This window comes from Oryzias latipes, chromosome 13, assembly GCF_053564925.1.
Source record: "Oryzias latipes strain Hd-rR chromosome 13, Olatipes_Hd-rR_3.1".
Lineage (NCBI taxonomy): Eukaryota > Metazoa > Chordata > Actinopteri > Beloniformes > Adrianichthyidae > Oryzias > Oryzias latipes.
Window position 1 is genome coordinate 34,099,666 of NC_136249.1, and position 21,037 is coordinate 34,120,702.

At 43.5% G+C, this 21,037-nt stretch overlaps 3 protein-coding genes across 13 annotated transcripts in view; 2 read left to right on the plus strand and 1 right to left on the minus strand.

Moving 5' to 3' along the window:
• vstm5 (V-set and transmembrane domain containing 5) overlaps window positions 1-5,419 on the plus strand; it is an 18,097-nt gene extending 12,678 nt beyond the window's left edge. For 5 of the 10 annotated variants that reach the window (XM_023961656.2, XM_078929772.1, XM_023961655.2 and 2 more), the window contains 5 exons: window positions 2,113-2,227; window positions 2,304-2,574; window positions 3,139-3,465; window positions 4,914-5,057; window positions 5,164-5,419. In XM_023961656.2, the coding sequence (XP_023817424.1) occupies window positions 2,502-2,574; window positions 3,139-3,465; window positions 4,914-5,057; window positions 5,164-5,219 (600 nt within the window). In that variant the 5' untranslated portion in view covers window positions 2,113-2,227; window positions 2,304-2,501 and the 3' untranslated portion in view covers window positions 5,220-5,419. The remainder of the gene's footprint in view (window positions 1-2,112; window positions 2,228-2,303; window positions 2,575-3,138; window positions 3,466-4,913; window positions 5,058-5,163) is intronic. The other 5 variants (XM_078929769.1, XM_078929768.1, XM_078929771.1 and 2 more) reach the window with 3 other exon arrangements.
• med17 (mediator complex subunit 17) lies at window positions 5,238-12,166 on the minus strand. The gene is made up of 13 exons (XM_004075183.4): window positions 12,011-12,166; window positions 10,504-10,748; window positions 10,173-10,336; window positions 9,879-10,098; window positions 9,663-9,799; window positions 9,521-9,602; window positions 9,288-9,440; window positions 8,322-8,452; window positions 8,044-8,228; window positions 7,411-7,548; window positions 7,218-7,335; window positions 6,987-7,146; window positions 5,238-5,766 (listed from the first exon to the last, which is right to left on the minus strand). The coding sequence occupies exons 2-13, from the start codon at window positions 10,736-10,738 to the stop codon at window positions 5,558-5,560; spliced, it is 1,932 nt and encodes a 643-aa protein (XP_004075231.1). The 5' UTR covers window positions 10,739-10,748; window positions 12,011-12,166; the 3' UTR covers window positions 5,238-5,557.
• Window positions 12,082-21,037, plus strand: part of cep295 (centrosomal protein 295) — a 12,818-nt gene continuing 3,862 nt past the window's right edge. For both annotated transcript variants that reach the window (XR_013647189.1, XM_004075206.4), the window contains exons 1-17: window positions 12,082-12,520; window positions 13,738-13,938; window positions 14,088-14,212; window positions 14,286-14,379; window positions 15,699-15,812; window positions 15,883-16,023; window positions 16,147-16,330; window positions 16,416-16,583; window positions 16,709-16,945; window positions 17,080-17,186; window positions 17,767-17,949; window positions 18,041-18,117; window positions 18,190-18,877; window positions 18,949-19,129; window positions 19,205-19,387; window positions 19,463-19,636; window positions 20,274-20,371. Coding sequence is in view for 1 of the 2 variants with exons in the window: in XM_004075206.4 (XP_004075254.2) it covers window positions 12,422-12,520; window positions 13,738-13,938; window positions 14,088-14,212; window positions 14,286-14,379; window positions 15,699-15,812; window positions 15,883-16,023; window positions 16,147-16,330; window positions 16,416-16,583; window positions 16,709-16,945; window positions 17,080-17,186; window positions 17,767-17,949; window positions 18,041-18,117; window positions 18,190-18,877; window positions 18,949-19,129; window positions 19,205-19,387; window positions 19,463-19,636; window positions 20,274-20,371 (3,054 nt within the window). In the remaining variant the exon portion in view is untranslated. The remainder of the gene's footprint in view (window positions 12,521-13,737; window positions 13,939-14,087; window positions 14,213-14,285; window positions 14,380-15,698; window positions 15,813-15,882; window positions 16,024-16,146; window positions 16,331-16,415; window positions 16,584-16,708; window positions 16,946-17,079; window positions 17,187-17,766; window positions 17,950-18,040; window positions 18,118-18,189; window positions 18,878-18,948; window positions 19,130-19,204; window positions 19,388-19,462; window positions 19,637-20,273; window positions 20,372-21,037) is intronic.

Consider the following 21,037-nt stretch of genomic DNA (forward strand, 5'->3'; position numbering starts at 1 on the left):
ACTTCAGTCTTATATGAGTAAAACTTAGATATCAATTGCTGAAGCTTACGCTAGTGTAGCACTACAATAAACAAAAGTTGTTGTTAATCAATCATGATTATCGAATTGTTTTGATGTCATTTCTTCCTTAATGTTTCTAAATGTTTGAAAGAATCTATTCTAGAAACATAAGAAGCCTTTTATCAGTGTGTCTTGGATGTGACATTGAGGTTTCACCAAAATGTATTAAATTTAATTTATAAAGTTTCAGTTAATAAACTAAATCCAATCTTCACAACCTCATGCTCCTTTATTTCTGTTCTCTACTACCACAAACAAATTCTTACTTTCTTCTAAAAGACTTCAAAGATCTGTCACATCTTTATGTAGTCCAGGGCTGCCCCTGCCCTTCACTGTTTGTAAAAACATTTTTTACTGCAGAACTTTTTGGAGTACAGAGAATCTGTGGCCATTCAGTGACTTATGTCTCTTTTTGTTTAGAAGTTTACTTTTGAGGACATGCTAAACCCCTGAAGACAAGCAAGCACCATAGATCAGTGGTCCCCAACCCCCGGCTGCTGACCGGTACCGGGCCGTTTTCCATTTGGTACCAGGCCGCAGACAGAAAAAAAAAATGCATAGACTAACTTCAATTATTTCAGGTTTTTTTTTCTTAAACTGAAAGAATTTTGCCTGCACAATAAATTGCAAATTTATCGTTATTGCGATATTAAGCTGTGCAATATGCATATTGCAAAAAACTGCGATAAGTTGCGATAAATGGTTACCTTAAATGAGCTAAAACTATCTTAAGGCAGCTTGAAGAATTTAACGAATAAAAAAAAAATCCCTTTTTGCGTTTGATATGAGTTGGCGCTTTTATGTGAGATACTCGCCTCCTATGTAGACGAGGGTCATTTGGAATATAATTGAACTTATGTTGACTCTCATTTAAATTAAAGTGTTGCAGTGAAATGGAAACTATGTATTTAGTTATTCTGCTATTTGTTCTTGTATCGCAAGTTATAGAATCATCGCAATATTGATCACTAATATCACGAGTTTTCATTTTGGAAAACTAGCGGATTCTGTTCAGTTGTTACAAAAACAGTGAATGACTTCGGGTCCAAGTGTCCGTTAAATGTCAATGTTATATTCAGAGAGACATCAAGGGTTAAGAACATTATTTTAAAGTAGCTTTCCACATAAAAATGGGGTTTGTGAAAGAGAAACTGATGCAAAGTTAAACATCCAGACAAACTCAAAGTTTGTCCTTTAGACCACTGCAGATATAGCAGGATATTTAGCTTAAGTAGTTAGTAAAATGTGTGGTTCTGTTTTTTTGTGTAAAGGAAAATGTGTTGTAGGCCTGCACCATAAATCGCTAATTTATCGTCATCGCAATATCAAGCTGTGCAATGCGCATATCGCAAGAGACAGCGAAAATTGCAATAGTTACCTTACATGTGTAAAAACAATCTTACGGCAAATAATTTCCTTTAAACATTTGACCAATCAGACGGAGCCCCTTTATGTTAGATGCTCGCCTCCTACGTAGACGAGGGTCATTTGGAGAATAATTTAAGGTATGGTGACTCTTATTTAAAATAAACTGTAACAGTGCAATGGAAATGATAATTTTTGGTTGTTTTGCTAAATCGCGGGTTTTCCTCACATCGTGCAGCCCTAATGTGTTTGTCTGATTGTCTTGGTTCAGCAGAATCTAAGAACATTCGATGAAGTTTAAAGTTTTTAAGTTGAAAAAGCTGCAGATGTAAAGATTTTACTTTAAAGCTAAACTTTTGTTTCATTATCACGACTTGATCATGTATTTTGATTTGAAATGGTTTATTTCAAGCAATCAAATAAGAATAATACACAAAACATTCATACAATGACGTATCAAACTTAGGATAATTAGACATATTAATAAATGTTGCTTGAAAGGAAGTGGAAGGAAGCGAACTTGTAAACCCCCCCCCCCCCCCCCCCCCCCCCTGTTCTACCATAACCATTTTATTTCATTTTCCGGTTCATAACTTGTTTCAGACAGAATTAAGAATCCTTAGGCTGTAACCCAGAACCAGAACCGTGTAAGTAAGTCTTTAATTGCTGGTTGTTTCGTTTGTCCAGGTAAATGCATGAAGGTCTACTTCCTGTTGGACGCGTTCTACTGGTGAGTGACGGGATAAATTCCAGGTGACTCAGCCCGCTGCTTTCATTTTGAGTCTGTCTGTGGAGAGCACAGGTGAGGGTCTGAGGTCTCCGTTGCTACAGGTGCGAGTCTCTCTGAGGGGCGTGTCCTGACTGAACCTGTCTGATAGGTGGGGGCTGATCGGCAGCGACTCGCCTTGCTGTGAGAAGCACCGCTAACAAGACGAGGAAGGCGCTTCGGTGACTTCGGTTTCCCTGGAAAGGCAAAGTGAAGACGGCATGAGGACCGAAGGACACAGACCACACAATGTGAAATAACCTGGAGGAGATTTTTCTGCTGATGTTCAACAGATGGATCGGCGATTCTAATGAGGCATTTCCAGCTCTGGAATGTACAAAATGTGGCCGTGTTTCTCAGTATCACATATATGTGCCACATAGGTGAGTTTCTCCAACGCAGTCTCTGCCTGCCTTTGTCTGTGACTGAGCGCTTCATGGCAATCCTATATTTGTTTAGAGCTCAATGCATAGGATTAGGGTCCAGCCTCTCAGCACAGACTGCAAACCGGAGAGGGAAACACAAAGCAGGCTCTCAGGACAACAAGACTAGATTTGCCTGTCAGCAGACCGGGGGGTGGGGGGTGATCTCAGATTAAGAAGACAAAGGGCAGCAAGAGATTGAAAGAAGTTCGAGTACATGTTTCCGTGCTTCATCACGCCCGTGACAGTCTTTCAGGTATTCTCGTCTAAATATCTTAAGCTGCGTTTTGTTAAGCAAACACGGCTGGCAGAACCAGATCCAATCATGTGAAAAGATCACATGAAGGGTTGTAAAGGCCGCTCACAGGGACTTTAAACAGGTTAGACGGGTTTCTCGATTTCAACCAGGGCCCTACGGCAAAGTGGCAGCAGAGCTGTGGTGGAATTTCAAAGAAATGAGCTGTAATGAGTTGTGGTTTGCTGTTCCGGTCTGCGTGTTGACCTCTTCCCTCATCTCTCCGTCAGCCGGATGCATTTCCATCCGTTCTGCGCAGAGGAACCTCAGCAGGTCGGTCCAGGAGGACGCGCTCTTCTCGGTGGATGTGTCTTCTACTGGTGTCCCCACAGTACAATGGACCTTCATGTCGGGAGCGGAGAGCCGCTTCATAGGGATTTGGCAGCCTGGGGGGGACACCAATCTGACAGCAGATTACAGCAGCAGGGTAAAGGCCTACGAAAATGGCTCCATGGTTCTGTTGGACCTGCGGCTGCAGGACACTGGGTTCTATCTACTCACCGTCACCGAGGAGGCAGGAAGCAGCAAGGATGTGGGCTTTGTCCTGAAAGTGAACGGTGAGACTTTATTTTCACATCATCAGAAGTCGCATAAGGACTTCCTGTGAGACTTGTTTTGGGTTTAAACAGCAAAGACGCTCCAAGCAGCCGCTGTCTGACCTTTCTCGCTGTGCTTTTCTGAAGTCAGACTGCAAAATGGGCTCAAACGTCACCCGGGCCGTGGTATAAGCAAAGATAAGTCACGATTTATGATCGGCAATCTATCATAAACACCAAAGGTGTCTATCTGAAGTTTAGCATCTTCTGGACGTGACTCGAATAGACTGCAGACATAAACGGATGTTTGTTGATGTTGGCGAGCTGTGGCGTGTCTTTGCATACACAGCCCCACCTGGTTGAGGGGCTGTGGTGTAGAGGAAGGCAGTCAACTTCTGATCTGAAGGTTTAGACTTGCAGGTTCCTATTGCGTTGATGGTTCTAGATGAGCAGCAGCTCATCCAGAACAGATCATGAGAAGAGTCGACCACTTGGATCATTGGAACATGCAATTGTCCAAAGTCTTTTGTTGCGCTGAAACAGTCACCATTTCTTTTACTAGAATTATAGACCCAAACCAAACTCCCGAAAACCATCTGTACACCAAAACACGTCCTTCAACCACACTTCACTCCGTTGAAGTTGAAGAAAGACAGTTTCTCTTGACAACCGCCAAACCCAGACCTGTCCATCAGATTACAGGTGGAGAAGCTTGAGTGGCCCCTCCAGAGGCTTTACTCCACTTTGGTGGACATCTTGGTGGATGATGATGTCATCATGGGAACCCATGCTATGAAGCTGTGTTGTAGGTTTACACGTTACTTCCGTCTGTGGCGTAGTTTGAGCATTAACCCAAAAGAGGACAAATAAAAACATAACTGGGGGGACTTTTCATTGTCTTGATGAAAATAAGATAAACATCATAACCCTGTGGAGCTTAATCCATTGCGGCTGCTATGACTGCCGGGCAGCCAACCACCCGTGGGCCGGCACAGTGAACGCCGCCGCGTCAGCCAACCAGAGCGCATCTGTACATTGACTTAACATTGAATCTCGACGCGCAAATCGCATCTGGTGTGAACGCAGTTTAAAAATGGAAACTATTTGAACAAAAGGTTTACTTGAGAAAAAAAAGGGAAACCGATTTGAAAAAAGTTTATATTCACAAGTTAACCGTCAGTTGCGATCACTAATTTTAGGCTATTTTTAATAAATGCATACTAACTTCCTGCTTTATTTTATGCTCCATAGAAAATATTAAAGTTATTTATTCACTGAATGATGAATATTTAGGTCTTTGGGTGGAAATGTCACATTGGCGTCCTTGACTAAATTGGGTAAGACCAGAATTGTTCTTTTTCCAGGAAGATTCTCACAAATGGTATGTGATGTATAGATGTACATGACTGTAGATCCATAATAGAACAAGTTTAGAATGAATCCATCTGGACCGTTCCCCCCCCCCACAGAGGTGCTGTATGAGGACCTGCAGTACCTGTCCATCACCGCTTTAGCTCTGGGCGTGGTGGCGGCGCTGCTCATGCTGGTCACATGGCTCCTGCACAAAGCCTGCATGAAGGTAAAGGCGTGGAGGCAGAGGAGGCGGATGCCAGGTAAGCTGGGGGGGTCGTTTTTGGAAGTAGAGCTCTCCTGGTCTCATTTTTAACTTTTTTCATGGTCGAATGACTCGTGTTTTAAACCACTTTTCCTTTCATTCAGAAAAGGATGAAACGGAGCTACAAAGGCTTGAAACTCAACCTGTGCATCAGAGCTGAAGGAAAACAGGGAGGACCTTTGTCTGATTTTACTTTTTGTTTTTAATGGTTTAGATTTTAAGTAGAGCGACGACTTCATCCAGCCTGTTGACTGATGCTGCTTTCTGGAAGGCCTGTAAACATGCGACACTGACAAACACCTGAGTATTTGTTGTAAAAAAATGAACAAACTGATGTTGACATAAAATGATTTGCTAGTGTTCGTGTTCTGTCAAAGATTTCCACCCTAAAACTGATGGTTCAGACAATCCACACGTCAGTCTCAGCAGAACTTTATGAAGTGTTCAAAACGAGCCGTTTACAGATCTGCACAGAAACGTTTTTTTTCTGCGATGTTTTTATGGACACGGAGTCAGCGCGGCCATGAGGAGCTCCATCTTGTAGACGAAGTTGCGTCCCTCCATCTTGCTCCAGTGCACCTCCTTGTGTGGTCCTCTGAGGTGGCTCCACTTGGAGTCCTGGATCACGTCGCTTTTGGGCAGCTCTTTGGACTGGCTGCGGGGGAACTGGACCAGAACCTTGCAGCCGCTCTCCGGCCCGTTGCGCACTAAACGTGACACAAAGAAACATCTGGATTAGTCTTTTCTTCTGAAAGGAGACAGTTAATGTGTGAAGAAAACGTCCAGGGTTGTTCGCTACGCGGATTTATGTCGATACACAGAATTCCTGACATTCGTCTGAAGGATCAGACCTCCAGCCTGTGTCAACTTGTCCTCTGTTCTCTTGTTCTCTCTACTCTGGTAAGAAGTTCTTAAAGTTGACAGGAACAAAGTGGACTGTATGGTTTGAGATAAAGAGGAAGTTCTGATTCTTCTGCACATAAGTTCTTCCAGCCTTTGGAATGAAGCTCTGTGAGCCGTTTCCCTTGATCGTTGCTGAGATGTTTCTATATCTTAGAGTTTTGGTGAGGAATCCAAAGGCCGGCATAAAGTCTGATCTCTAAGGAAGCCTTCAAGGTCCAATAGAGCAGAGCGGAGCCATCGTCCTAAAAATGGAAGGCGGTCAGAATCACCACGACTGCAGAGGAGCGATCAAGAATTTGATGGTTCTGATTCTTCTGTGGATGGAAGAACTTTCCAGACGGACAGGAATTAGAAGAACGACAGAAGAGACGTCTTCAAAGTGCAAAGACTTTCATTCATTCTTGAAACTTTTACCTTTTTGCAAACTTTGACTTATGTAAATAATTTTGTGGACTAAGTTATTAAAATAAGGTTGGAAAATGTGGGGGAAAAAATAAAACCCTGTGAAAAAAATTCTGAAGTTTAATTTTTATTTACTTTGCTCATCAATTTCAAGCAGAAATTCTCTGAGCAACACTATTCTAAAACAGTTAAACATTGTCTTTTTTTACAATAGTATCACAAAACGAGGCAGTAAAACCACAACAGCGTCATCGACTGATCTCTGCTCGTGTCCAGAATATTTATTGTGTGTTTCTGCAGCGCACACAAGCACCAACCGTCATCTTTGGTCTGCAATTCATTAAGAAACTTATCTGCTGTATCTCGGAGTCACGTGTTAAAACCTTCAACGGCGGTTCATTTCTTCCTTCACTGGATCGGATCTAATCTCGATATCTGTCTGAAGGATCAGACCTCCAGCCTGTGTCGACTTGTCCTCTGTTCTCTTATTCTCTCTTATCTGGGAGTAGATTAGATGTCTTTGACCTGCACTTCTGCCCAACTGTCAGTCGTCTCATTTTATCATCTGCAGGAATATTTTCCTCGCTCTCATACGCAGAGACGCTTCTCAGGACAGTCTCACCTGAAATGGCGAACTCTCCGTTGGGAGAAGCGACCGTGATGGCGGATGCGTTTCCAATGCTCTCGACTGGACCGAGGCCGACGTGGTTACTGAAGCTGAGGACGTGCCAGCCCATCACTTTGGCCAGCTGCTGCACTGCGTGAACCTGATGCTGCGACATCTGTGAGGGGAAGGCACCGTTCAAGCAAAGACAGAAGACGACAACACCTGCAAATTCATCCGCAGGGGCACCTGTGAGAGGAGGAAGTCCTGCAGCTCCTGCTCCTGGTGTGAGAGCGTGATGACGCGCCCGTCTCTGTGCACCACCCGGATCTGCTTCACCCCGATGTTGAGCTGCAGCTGGATGGATCTGAACAACATGTAGGAGTGACATGAGTGCGCGGAGGAGTGACTCGGCCACTTTGAAACGGATGCATCCACCTACTTGCAGATCTGCTCGTAACCCTGTGAGGTGATGAGAACCTTCACGCTGGACTCGTACACGTCGTTGATGTTGGACCAGTGGGCCTGGATCTGAGGGTCTTCGATCCGACTTGCCAAACTGTCGATGGTGCGTGCGGTCCTGGTAGAGCACAGGATTCTGAAACTGTTCTCGCATTTATTTGTGTCAACCTCACATCAACCACCTTCTACTATAAAATGCCTTTTTTTTCTGTGATGGGGTTGCTGCAGCCAATCCCAGCCCTTCAGGGCAAAAGTGGCGACACGTCACCGGCTTACACAGACATGAATCAGAATCACCAACCAACCTATGAAGTATGTTTTTAGACTGTGGGAGGAAGCTGGATAAAACCCACACATGCACATGGAAAACATGCAAACTCCACACAAAGGTCCCAGCTGGGACTCGAACCTGCCATCAGTTATATATGCAGGCCTAATGTTGGATCTATAAAATATCCATTTTTTTCCCTCGTAGTCTTTGTGTTTATTTCCTTGCGTTGTGGATTAGTATAGATCTCTTTCTTTACTTTTGGAACTTCTTCGTGTGATAAACTCCAGGCTAAAGGTCACTTAGGCCTCCTGCTGGGCAGGTGTGGTAGTGCGGTTGGGGCACCTGCTGCGCAGGAATATGTGTTTAGCCTGTCGGATGATCTTCTCCAGTAAACCTTCGTTGTGCTGCAGGCTGGAGATCTCGGCCTTGTCGTAGGCCAGTGGCCCTGCCAGGCGCATGCGTTTGTGGCCGAACGGGGCGGTGGCGGGATGCGGCATGACCACAGAGCTCAGCTGCTGCTTGTGGAACTATAGGAGAGAAAAAACAGATTTATAGAAGCCTCATTTTCAGGGTGAGCCTGAAAGCTCTCAAATAGGAGGAGAGTGAGGGGAAAAGCCGACCTCTCTCATCATTTGATGTAGGTTGTGCTCCAGCACATAAAGATGGTCGTCTGGTTTGGGTTTCTCTGGGGAGGAGCGGCTGTTTTTCTTGTCTCCCGTGGAGTGGCACAGTGAGATGGAGAGCTGCAGGCCTGCAGAGTTGAGTTAAAGTTTTGAGCTTGTTTGCTTTTCTACCAACTACCCGAGCTTCTCTAACACACACAGAGTTTGCCTCAAAGCACTCCTCCTCACCACAGTCTGACCTTTCGCCTCTTCAGGTGCACAAACTGACTCGAAACATGATCCAACATGAAGGGAATGCCTGTGTTCTTGCAGCCATGCAAGGCAGGATGCTGATATGCTTCCACATGACTGCTCTCATTCTTGTTTCTGTCATGTGAATTACTTTTTGGTCCGTCCATCAAAAAAAAAAAAAAAAAAAAAAAAAAATCAAAAAAAGACTAGTTGTCGACATAGACGAGGCCTAAACTGACCTACCAGCTGTTAGTTTGTTAAAATTATTTGAGATCATTACTCGTTCATAAAAGTTTCATAGGAGAGCTGATTGTTAAAAACATTTTGTCTTAAAACGCAACTTAGTAGAACTCTATTGATTTCCATTTAAATGTCCAAAAGTATGGATTTCTTAAGTCAAACACTTTGACATAAATGAAGGCCAATTTAAACTGGGGTGGGGGTGGGGTGGGGTGGGGGGGGGTGCTGTTCAGAAAGGCGTCAAATCCCAGTTGGACAACCTTAAACTGAATTTTCTTTTTCTCAGGAGGGGAAAGCCTTAAATGACACTTTAAAAAGTGCAGAATTCTTTAAATATTTACTAAAAAGTATGAATAGTTGACAAATCAAATGTCCCTCTTTTATTCAATGTAATTGTAAGTGATAGTCTTGAAGCGTTAAGCAACCGTTTCAAACGCTAAGCCTGCTCAGACACTCGCTCCATCCCATCGAGCTGAACACAGAGGTCATCACCTGGAAACGGCTGCGAGATGATCTGGTTCTTCACAACAATGTGAGGGATCTGTGATTTGATCTGGACCGCTTCTCTGGACAGCTGAGCAAAGATCTCCTTACAGAGCAGAACGTTCTGCGCCGCCTCCAGTTTGACGTGCCACGGCTGCGTACCTGAGTGACCGAAAAGGACAGGAACTCGTCAACTTACTCTAAAGTTCTGGACGTGTGTGTTTTTCTGTGATGGAACCCACCAGATTTGTTCTTTTGGAGTCTCCTGAACAGATTTACGGTTCCTAGATCTCCGATGTCAGGAGCTTGTTTCTGGATGGATACCTAAAGAAACTTGTCTAACTAATTGCACAACCCACAAACAATGAGTTTTTTTTTTCTTACCTTGATATAAGCTGATCCTTCCAGGTCACTTGGGATCTGGACATCCAGAGGGCAGTAATCCTCTGGGATCTTCTTGTCCAGATGAATGTCAGTGTTTTTAATCACTTCAAATGTGCCATGATGAGGAAAAAGTGAACCTGTATGAGCAAATGTGATCATATGGAGTATTAATTGGTGAAATGGACTAGAAATCTGACTGATGAGCGGCAAACTCACCGGCGCTCCGGTAGCTCAGGTCTCCCAGGATTTTGTCGCCAACTTTGCGCAGTTTCCACTGCGAGCGAAGTCGAAGCAGCTCTGAGTTAAAGTCACGCTGCCGCCGGTTCTCTTGGTTCTCCGCAACGGACTTACTGAGCCTCTCGGCTCCTTTCAGGAGAATCTGAGCTGCTGTGCCCAGAGACTTCTTCTTACTGATGAGCTGAAACACCTGCGGTGTCTGCGGCAGCAAACAGAGATCCTCCTCAGAATCAAGACTCTTAACATTTAACTGTGGACTCGTCGCTGACTCACCTTAACAGCAGAGGGATCATGAGACACCGGGTCTAAAGCCATGTACTTCTTCTCCTTCACCACACTGAGCACATCGTGGAGAACACACATCTCCGTGAGAGCGCTGCGCAGATTGTTACGCACCGAGTCCCAGGGCCAAAGAGACGGCTGAAACTTCACCGCCCCTGCAACAAGACGCAACCACCTGCTGTGACTCCAGAGTTCAGCACTGAAGGAGGTGTTTCTGCTGAAAACGTCTCCACTGGAGCACATGAGAAATGTGTTCTTGGTAACACCTAAATTAAAGTCACAGGAAAAAAATGGTTGTGCGCGACAATAAAAACACAGTTACCTTCCTCTTCCTCTGGCTCCTGCTTGCTCCACTCTCGGTCCCTGCTCTCCCCCTCCGCCCCGTCCTCCTCAGAATCGGACCCCTGGCTGAAATCAATTCTTTGTGCTAGTTTTGCCAGGTTTTGGGACATGGACAGAGGAGGTACGTATGTTTCTGTCCCATCTAAAGCGACCTCCTGCACTTGCTTTTCACAGGAAGATTCGATGCTAATCCTCACGGCTGGACCCCCAGACATGGTGATGAGGCTGAGGAGAGCAGAGACTCTTTCTCAGAGGCCAGTCCACTCAGGAAGACAAGTAACAAATATTCTCTTACATGGACAGCTATGAAAGGCTGTGTTGTATCGTCAGTTTTGGTCCTTCTTTTAAAGTTAGATTTTTTGCTGAAAGGCTTTTAAAATCAGCTGCATTGTATTCATTTAACGATCAGCTGTTGCAACTACTATTACAAAATATTACAATTTCTCACCTACAGCAAATTAGTATACTAAAATGTTTTTTGATATGCAATTTGTCATATTTTTCTAAAATATCTTAAAAACGTTCAGGTTATTTTTTAAGTCACGTCTCTCACTAATTGATTTAAATAGTAAAAAAGAAAATAAAGAAAACAATCAACCTAGGACACAAACAGGAAGTAAAGAAATGCTGATGATTTTTTTTCTTTTGAAAAGTTTATTAAACAAAAAAACTCAAACCAAAGTTGAGGTCAAACCACTTCAAATTCAATTTCCTGGATGATGGGGACTAATTTAGACTGGCCTCCAAAAAACACGTGAGCATACATAAATATATCCAAAATTAGCACCATGAAAAAGTAATTTTTTGTTTCATAAACGTCATACCAGTAGAAGAAGTACTGTTTTAAAGTTGTCCCTCTTGTGGTTCTAATGGGAACAAATCTCACAGGAATAATCATCTATCTACAATTTAACTTTAATTTATTCACTAATTCAATAATTGTCTCTTGAGTGAAAACAAATGCATCACTTTACTGTAAAATAAAATATATGTAATAAATTCAAAAGTTATTGTCAAGCTAAGGGGTAAGAAATATTGGCGAATCGAGAGGAATAAAACAGAAGGTTCCGACAAAACAAAACCCACAAAAAAGTTGTGGAAGATTTCTGAGGTTCAGTCATTCCATCTTTTTAAACAAATTAATTCTTAATCATTAAGAAAGAGTTCTAAACCCTGAAACCGCAAAACTTGTAATTTAACGAAAAGCTAGCCCGGAGGAATGTACTGTAGTTCAATAAATCTAAATCTAAACGTTGGTCATGTCCAAAAACCTTTTAATTGATAAATAGCTAAATATTAATGAATTAAACAAAATGTTAAGTGAAGACTAGATTATTCACAATAAAAAAGCTTTATTTAAATCATATTTTAGGTGTTTTTTCTTGTTAGCTCTTTCTGCTAGCCCTATAAAAACGCAAATGAGTGACAAATAGGAGTTGTAGGAACAGTTTTAATATCACATTGATATTTTTAATAGTAAATCTTACCTTTTGTAGTCAAAACACAACAGCTGATTGAAATCTACACTTAAATTACGTCTCGATGAATTGTTCCACTCAGTACAAACATTTGCGCAACTGTTATTGTGGTCCCCAACCCCGGAACCAACGTTTTTGAAGTGCAGAGTCCGGACACAGCGGGCAATTTAAACCTACGGAAGTGACGTTCTCAGCCATTAACGTTTGCGACTGTTAGGTCGGCATGGTTTATAAACAAAACTTTTCTACTTAAAATTTGTTTTGTTTCTTATTTAATGTACTTAATTATTTATTTTATTATTTGTTGTGTCTTTGAAAAAGTTTTTATTGAATTAGAATTGAAACCAGTCGTCGTAACAAAAATATGCTAATTCGAGTTAGCATCAAACGCTAGCACGTCTGGAAAATGACCGAGAGAAAATGAAGAGAAAGGTTTCAAAGTTAAGACTTAGTCCAAACGAAGAGGCTCTGATAATACGAGAGGAGTATGAACGGAGGAGGAAACTACGACTGCTGCAGGTAAAGACCCCCTTTTTCACAAGTTTGTCTTTGTTTTCTACAGCCGTGATTTCCGAACAACAACAACGATATTCAATTATTCATGTTTGACGTTGGTCCAAATGTTTTGACCTGTGCCTAATATTTTTCTTAATTTAGAAAGAAGACGACTTTTACGTATTAATTCAGAATCAATATAAAACGTCTTATTTATTTTTTTTTTTTTTACAATTATATCTTTTAAAATTTAGACAATATATAAATATATAAATTCAGGCTAATTTAAAATCAACTGCTATAGTATCTCTGCTTCGCAGCTAAAAACGAGAAAACATCAAATATAGTTTTTGATTTCAATATATTTATTTTCCTTTATTACAATTTCGAATATTTTAATCTTAAAACCTTTTTTCGTCCTACTATAAAAAGTTGACTTTTTTTTATGTGAGTCTTTAGTTTATTTTTATAAAGGAAATGCTGGGGGAAAAATAGATGATAATGTTGATAATTGTGATCTACACTATCATACCAAAATCAACAAACATCAAAAATGATTTTGTACTTTTGTACTCAAAGGGCAAAAGTACATTTTGTTTCATGTCTAAAAACATTAGTGTAAATTAACCTAAAGTTTAAAATAAGACATTTCAGATTATATCAGTACAATTATGCATTTAACAAATAAATGTGAAAGATAAAAAAGCAAACATTTTACTATAGAAAACTAAACATAATATAAAAACATTTAAAAAGCTGTAAAGTTTTCAGTAAGTTGATTTCTAGCAGGATAAATGTTTGTTCAGGGCTGTTAATGCAGCGTAACACTGGGGTTTGTGGCTGGATGACTTACAGCAGATGTTTGGTGTCATTTGTGTTTGTAAAGGTGGAGAGATTCCAAAAATAATAGTTTAAAATGTCGATATCCCTATGTTGTTGGCATAAAGGGCATTTAAATATTCAAATCCATAGATTTTATAATCATAGAATCCTTTTTCCAAATAAATAACCTAAAACGATTAAAGTTTGAATTGACAACTGAGTGGAGAACTGAATTGCTTTCAAGATTTTGGATCATTTCTGTCTCTGAATATATGATGTAGAGGTTTCGTCTTTCTGTTTCAGTTGGCTCAGTCTTATTAGGAATGTCTAAAATGTCTCTTTTTCTGTTTCAACATGAAGGTGAATCATCAAACATGTCACATGATCATGTTTTGTGATTTGTGTGCATTTCCACTCAGGTGCGGGAGCAGCAGAGGTGCATTGCTCTGCAGATCCGTAGGGAGGTGGAGCACAGACGGCAGCAGGAGCTGCAACAGCTGGAGGAAGAGCTGAGGAAGGAGTGGGAGCAACAGCAGGAGGAGAAACTCCACACGCTGCAGAGGTTATACCAAGAGAGCCTGCAGCTTATTGGACATGGACATCGTAATGCTAAAGAAAATGTAAGATCCTGGAGGCTGTGCTCCTTTGTTTTTGGTTGCTAGACCTTCTCGTTCAGTAAAAGATTTTAAAAAAAAAGAGAAGTGTTTATTTATAAATTTTAATATTTATAAATAATGTTTTAACAAAACAAAAAAAAAATCTCACCCAGGAACCGGACCTGGCGGCTCTGGCCGAGAGAGAGATGGAGAATCACGCCAAAGCAGAGGAGCGCTTTCGAGACGCTCTGAAAGAGCTCCAAACTCAGCGGCTCAAACATCAGGAGAAGCAAAACCAGTGAGAAGCTGCCTACTACACACCAGAGTCTATGTTCAAAAGCTGTACAAACTGTGCCTGTGTTTGTTTGTAGGGCCATCAATGCGAGAAAAAAGGCGCTTCAAGCGGAAAAGGAAAGATCCACAAAAGTGGCCAGCCTGCCCCCGCCTCCCTTAAACCCCATCCAGGTAGGCTGTCCAATCGAGCATCTTCAGATGGCCTCTGCCCACAGAAGATTCTGAAGCTGTTCCTGCAAAGATGTTAGTCTAAAGCAGTGGTCCCCAACCTTTTTGTCACCGCGGACCGGTACAACGCAAGACACGTTTACCGCGGACCGGTGGGGGTGGGGGGGGGGGGGGGGGGGGGGTTGAGGTGCAACGCAAGGCACGTTTACCGCTGCCTGTTAAAGGCAGATTTCCCTTTTTTAGCGGGTGCAGGTTCCTCTTTTGTCCCTTCATTGGACTGTTTCCCCTTGTCAAAGCAACTTTCTAACGAAGTTTGTTTTTTGCTCATTTTGGTTGTTTGGGTTTAATTTTAGCGGGGGTGTATCACGTGATGTTTGGTGTCGCGACTTTGACGTGCGTTAAGTGTGACGGATGTAACAGAGAGAATCCGGTCACTTTTCAAAATAAAACGTTTTTTTTCGAAAAAAACAATAAAATGGAAATTATTTTTTCTTTCTGTTCGTCCCGGTGCCAAAATTTCCCGTGGACCGGCCCGGTGGTTGGGGACCACTGGTCTACAGCACACGTCAAACCTTAGTCAAGATCAAATCATGTTTATTATGTGATAACATCTGATCACTGTTGGAGCTGACAAAGACCACAAATCCTCTCCAACCTACAAGTCGTCTAACTGATGAATTTCTTTATTCAGTCCTGAGGATCTCCTCAAAGTCTGATGTAGAACATTGATGGTCTTTATTCCAAGACGAGACACAAAATATATGACGAGAGCTTTCAGCAGAGCATTAAACTGAGCTTTAAACATCCACAGCAATGAAAATCCTCATTTTTAACAGTTTTTGTTGCATTTTTCTCATGATGATCATATATTTAAGATTAAAACTGTTTTTTGAGTATCAAAAAATAGGTTTGAAAAAGTTCGTCTTTGTGGTACAGCAACTGAAATGCCTGCTCTGCTCCATTCTGATGCATCCACTTGCAGACATAAATAGTTTTCCTGGTCTGAGCTGGAGTCTGATCAAAACTCTCCGATTTTCCTCGCTGTTTTTGTTCCATCACTGATGTTAGCTTGTTAGGGGCTGTAAGCTTTTGCTGCTCTGCAGAAACTACACAGGTTTTTATTTTCACTTAGGGTAAAAACAGCTGAATCATAATTAAATGATAATGGGAACAATTTTACAATAGATCAAAAATGTAGTTGGATTGGGACTTAATTGCAGATGTTAATTACTATGGAAAGCTTGTCCTCAGTGTGTTTGAGTTTGACACATTTAATAAATTCCGATCATTTTGGAGTGAAGGTCTTTTTCTTGTTTGGCCAGAACATCGATTCCAAGAAGCTTAATGTGGCGAAGAGGTCCGACTCCAGCGCCTTTGCCTCCACCCGTTACCACATGACTGAGAACGCGGGTGACCGAGAGGCGGACTCCACGCAGGTAACCTCTGACCCTGAGTCATCGACTTTTAGCGCTCACCATTCTGTCCTGACCTTTCTGACCTCTGCAGCCTGATGCACGAGAGGAGGCTGAGGTGGAGGCAAGGAGGCTGCTCCGCCTCGAACAGGAGGAGAGGAGTAAGAGGGCGGAGCAGTTGGAGAAGGCCCGACTGCGGGGGAAGCAGGCGCTGAGGAGAGAACAGCTGGTGCAGGTACAGCTTATAAAGCTTTTATTTCAGAGTCACCTCCATTAAGTTCCTCTAACCTTCTGAAGGAAAGTTTGAGTGCTGCTTTTGACATTTAATGTCTAAGGACTTGTCTGACGTAACCTTCAGGACCGGGAGCATTTGCTGACTGAACTGGAGCACATGCAGCAGACTGACCTGCTGCGGAGGAGACAGCAGGTTTCCCAGATGCCACCGCAGATCTTCCAGCCGCTCTATAAGCGACAGGAAGTCAGGGAGGACCTCCAGAGGGAGATGGAGTTCGCCTTTGAGGACATGTACACTGGAGAGAGGAGTGAGGAAGCACAGCCGATGGTCTAAATGAAAATCCAGACATTTGTGCTGCCTTTTTTTTTAAACTTGACTTTGTATGGTCTCAGGGGTCAAAGGTGACCTTGTGGTCCAGCTGGTTCCTGAGCCTCTTCCAGATTTGTCCAGTTGCAGCCAAGATCAAGAGCTGGACGTTACTGTGGAGGACACCTCTGAAAACCTGCAGAGTGATGCTGAAGAGGGCAGCGAGGGCGCTGAGCAGGAGACTCCTGCTAAAGGTGAAGAAGAAACTTTTATTTTGTAGACAAACTCCATCTGTCAAACAACCATTTAAGTTCTTGTTATTTATTGTAAAGTATCTTCCCATGTGACTGAGGCTCACTGAGTTTTTTTTTTCTTGCAGCACCATTATCCAGACCTGCTCCTCGACAGGCTCTGAAGAAACTCCTGGATCGGATCAGGAACCAGAGAACTGAATGGATGAACAGCAGCAGCCCCGGCTCCGCTGATGGTTCTCCAACTGCCTCAAGAGATCAGGTCCTAGAGCAGGACAGCAGCATTGAAACGGGGTCTCTGCCCAGTGATGAGAAGAACAAACCCATCCTCATGGACCCTCACGAGCCTGTCCTTCCTCCTGCCGGTGAAGCTCTGCACTTTAAGCAGCATCTTCATTATTCTAGAGATACTTTAGATGAATGGACTCAAAACAAACTCAGGATTGATGCAGCAAGTCTAGATGTGACATATTTCAGCTGATGTTTTTGTCTCATACAGCTGAGGAACAAACAAATGAACATCCTGCAGGAGAGTCTTCACCTCCTGAAATCTTCACCAGCAGAGCTCAAGAGACAAAAGAAGAAGAAGAAGAAAGAAGAAAAAAGGTACTTTGGTTCCTGGGGCTGGAAATTTACCAATAGCTTCCAGTATCAATTCCATTTGATTCACTCAATTATTTTGATCCACTAGATGCAATTCAGTTTAGAATTTGAACGATTTACACATTTAGACATATTTGTATAGAAATAGAATAATAGTTACATTACACTTTATTCCAGAAGATTTGAGCAAAAAGTTGCATTTTTGACCAGAAATGGTTACTTTGATAAGTGTTTCCTCAAAAGAGTTTGGAAAAATGAGTCTATAAAGCTGTTCATGTATGTTTAGGTTAAACCAGCGTTAGCATTAGCCGTCCTATGGGAAATTCATTTTATACGTTAGCATCAAGCTAGCAGACTTTAGCTTTACTGCTGTTATGTGTTTAGGTCACCGGTAAAGGAAAGACATAAAATATATATAGAGAATAAATAAGAATGCAATAAAACGTTCATTCATTCATCCATCTTCTAAACCTGTCTTGTCCCTTTCAGGGTCACTGGGTTGCTGGAGCCTATCCCAGCCACCCTGTGACAGACTCAAAGGACAGATTCAAAGATGAAATGTTTCATCCGGCCTGTTTTCCAGGAGGAGGAGCTGGAGCAGGAGAAGCAGCAGCAGATGTTTCTCCTGCAGGAGCTTGAGGAGCAGAAGGTCCGACTGGAGCAGATGCTGCTGGAGGCTCAGCAGGAGCGGGAACGTCTGAAGGCTGTTGCGACTCGTCAACGACCCGTCTGCAGCACCAGCATCTCCACGGGTTTACCTGCTGACGTGCGTCTTCTCGCTTGTCTTGCGGTGCTGACATTTTTTATTTTTAGCTCAGAACTATTATTGCTGAGTAATTTAAGTTTTTTGTGTGCAGCCGGTGCCTCCTGCAGGTGAAGATGATCAGACCAGAAGGGTTCGAGCTTACCAGCAGCAACTTTTGGATCAGAACAGGTTTCCTTCTCTTTTATGCTTTTTTTTTTTCTAGAAACATAAAGAAACCAGACTGACTTTTTTTTCTCTCAGGGTTCATCAGAGGTCGATGGAAGAAGCTCGCCGGCGTTTAGAGGAATACCAGCGAGCTCTGCGGATCCGCCACAGCCTGACCCACAGATCAATCCTGCCAACAGCTGGGCCTCCGGGCCCGGTTCCTCCGTCTCTGCATCTTGTGGCCACACAACCTGAACCTCCTTCAGCTCCTTTTCACCTCCCTGTGCCTCCTGCAGCACAAACATTCGTACATCAGAGACCAAACGTCTCTTCTGACCCAATGCCCTCGCTGACCCGTCCTGGTTCCAGCCTGAGCTCCAAGCTTCTGCTGGGTTCGTCTAGCGGTTCAGTCAGAACGGATCTCGTTTCCCAGATTACTGACAGTGTCATGGAGAAAGTAACGGAGCATCTTCCAGAGCGACTCAGGCCTTCCTCCAAGGAGCTCCGCCCTCACAAACCGCCTCCTTCACCTCCAACAGATCCCACCAGAACCATCTATCCAATCTTTCCAGGCCGCTCATCTCCTGATCCATGCCTCCCACCTGTAACTCTAAGCTCCCAGGAGAAGAACAGGCAGGAAGCCCAGAGGCAGGCGGAGGACCACAGGGAGGTGGCAGCGCCACAACAGAGGCTGCAGGAGGGGCAACAGAGGCAAGAAGAGGGGCTAGAGCATATGAGGAGGCAAAAAGAGGCGCTTCAGGCCCTGATAGACACAGATGAGGAGGTGGGTGGGGTCCCTGCTGCTGTCGCTGTTCTGCTTTAAAAGTCCTTCTAAAACATGATTGTGGGTTCCAGGATCGGCTTTCATCTTCCGGAACGTCAGGAAACCAGGAGCTGGGACCCGAGCTCCTCCATCGGAAACGCCTTAGGCTGCTCTCCTCTCTCCTGAAAGCTATAGAGGAGTCACACGGAGGAAGTCTGTCGCACCTGGAGGATCCAGAGGAGCAGGAGGAGGAGGAGGAGGACTCTTCTCAAAGTATGAATAATTTGTGTGGCGCCAAGTTTTAACTCCAGAAAATGATCTTGACATTTAATAAATGTCACATTTTAGCTCCTGTTGCTCAGAACGCCGTTCCTCCAGGCCCCTCCCCTTCCTGCCTTTCTCATCCTCCTCGAGCCCTGAAGCCGCCTGTGACCCGCGTCTGGCTGGGTTTGAGAGAGACGATGGCCGAGCAACACGAGCTCAGCGCCATTCAAGAGGTGGAGACTCCGGCCAACATCAGCCTGGTGGCAGGTACCTTCAGCTTCAGACTCCTGATCTCCAGCTGGCCTCACCAACAGAACATCAGCTCTAAACCTTTGTGTCCAGGCCCCGAGACGGAGGTGGGAGCTCATTCACAGTCTGGAGTCTGGAGCCCGCAGAGCCCAGAGTCGTCCGTGTGGTCGGGCCGGACTCTGCAGACGCCATCAGACCTCAGCTCGGTCGTCTGGAGGGAAAGGCTGTTGTCGGGGATCGGATCAGCTCCGGGAAGCTCCGACTCGGGTAGGGTCCTGTGTAGGTGGATTTGTGTGTGCGAATTTCTTGATTTGTATTTCATACAATGCATGTATATAAAGTAGACTCAAATATTTAAAAAAACCTATGACTACAAATTAGAACACAACTTTTAATGACACCATAGTAAAACTCAAACCAATTGGCTGATGCGTACAGACTAAACCACATTTACGCACAGATCAGTTGCAATGCACGAGTGGTTGTGAGACTCCTTTCACGTCTCCAGATTTGTGCGTAGATGACGCGTTTAAATGCTGCTAAAGCGTGACATTTTTTCCACTTTCTCAAACATATGTGCCTCGATAATTTTTCATCACATTTTCTTTTTAAACATTTTTTTAAGAGGTAGTTGCTCACTGCAGCGGCGCTGCTAACGGCAGGACGGAGTTCTTCTCACAGCGCTGGTCCCCGACCATGGCGATGGCAGGCAGCGCCAAGTCCTTCTTGACTGCGTAAGAGCCGTGATTGAGGACCAGCGCTCAGGGACGAGCTCCGTGCTGGAGGCGCCGTCAGGGATTTACTAAATGGCAAAATAAATAAGTTTTTATCCAGAGAGCAAAAGTTTTATGTGATGTTTTTATTTTTACGCGGGTGTCTCCGGTAACAGGTTTGTGTTTTTCAGGCTCTGGGATCACAGTGAAGTCGTCGCCGTCCTCAGACTCTGGGAGAGGAGCCGACTTCTCCGGTCCCGCTGTCACCAGCTGCAGACCCGCCTCCGAGGTGACCGAAGACTCTGGTGTCTCTGAAAGAGTTGTTTGCAGGAAAGGCTTCTTCCGTGTGAAAGCAACCTTTTGGCTGCACATTTGAAGGGTTTGAAACCCTCTGAGGTTCACGTCTGTGGATCAATGATGAGAATTAGCCAAATCTGAGCGTTTGGGGGTGAAACCCTCAACCTGTGATTTCACAAGAGAAGCTTTTCTGCGTGTTTGTCCATGTCTTTGGATGTGTGTGTCTGTGTGTGTTTGTCTTTGGATGTGTGTGTCTGTGTGTGTCTGTGTGTGTTTGTCTTTGGATGTGGGTGTCTGTGTGTGTTTGAGTCTATCTTTGTGTTTCTGAGCGATGATGTCAAACCGCTGAACCTGAAGTGTTTTCTTACAGAAACACGCCATGAGGGTTTCTACACTTGAACTGAGCTCAGTCATCTTCCTCACCTATGATGGCTTAAAATGCTCATTCTTGTAATTATTTAATCACACTGTTATATTTGTCTTCTAATGATACATTTAGATGGTGTTGAGCTATAAATGACATGGAAGTGATCGTGGCATGAATCCAAAAAATGAATGGTTCTAATTTAATGCAGAAACTCTGAATTCAGGAACACACTTAGATAAAGTTTCTAACACTACTAATATAAAGTATGAATAAGAACATAAGTGAGAGTTC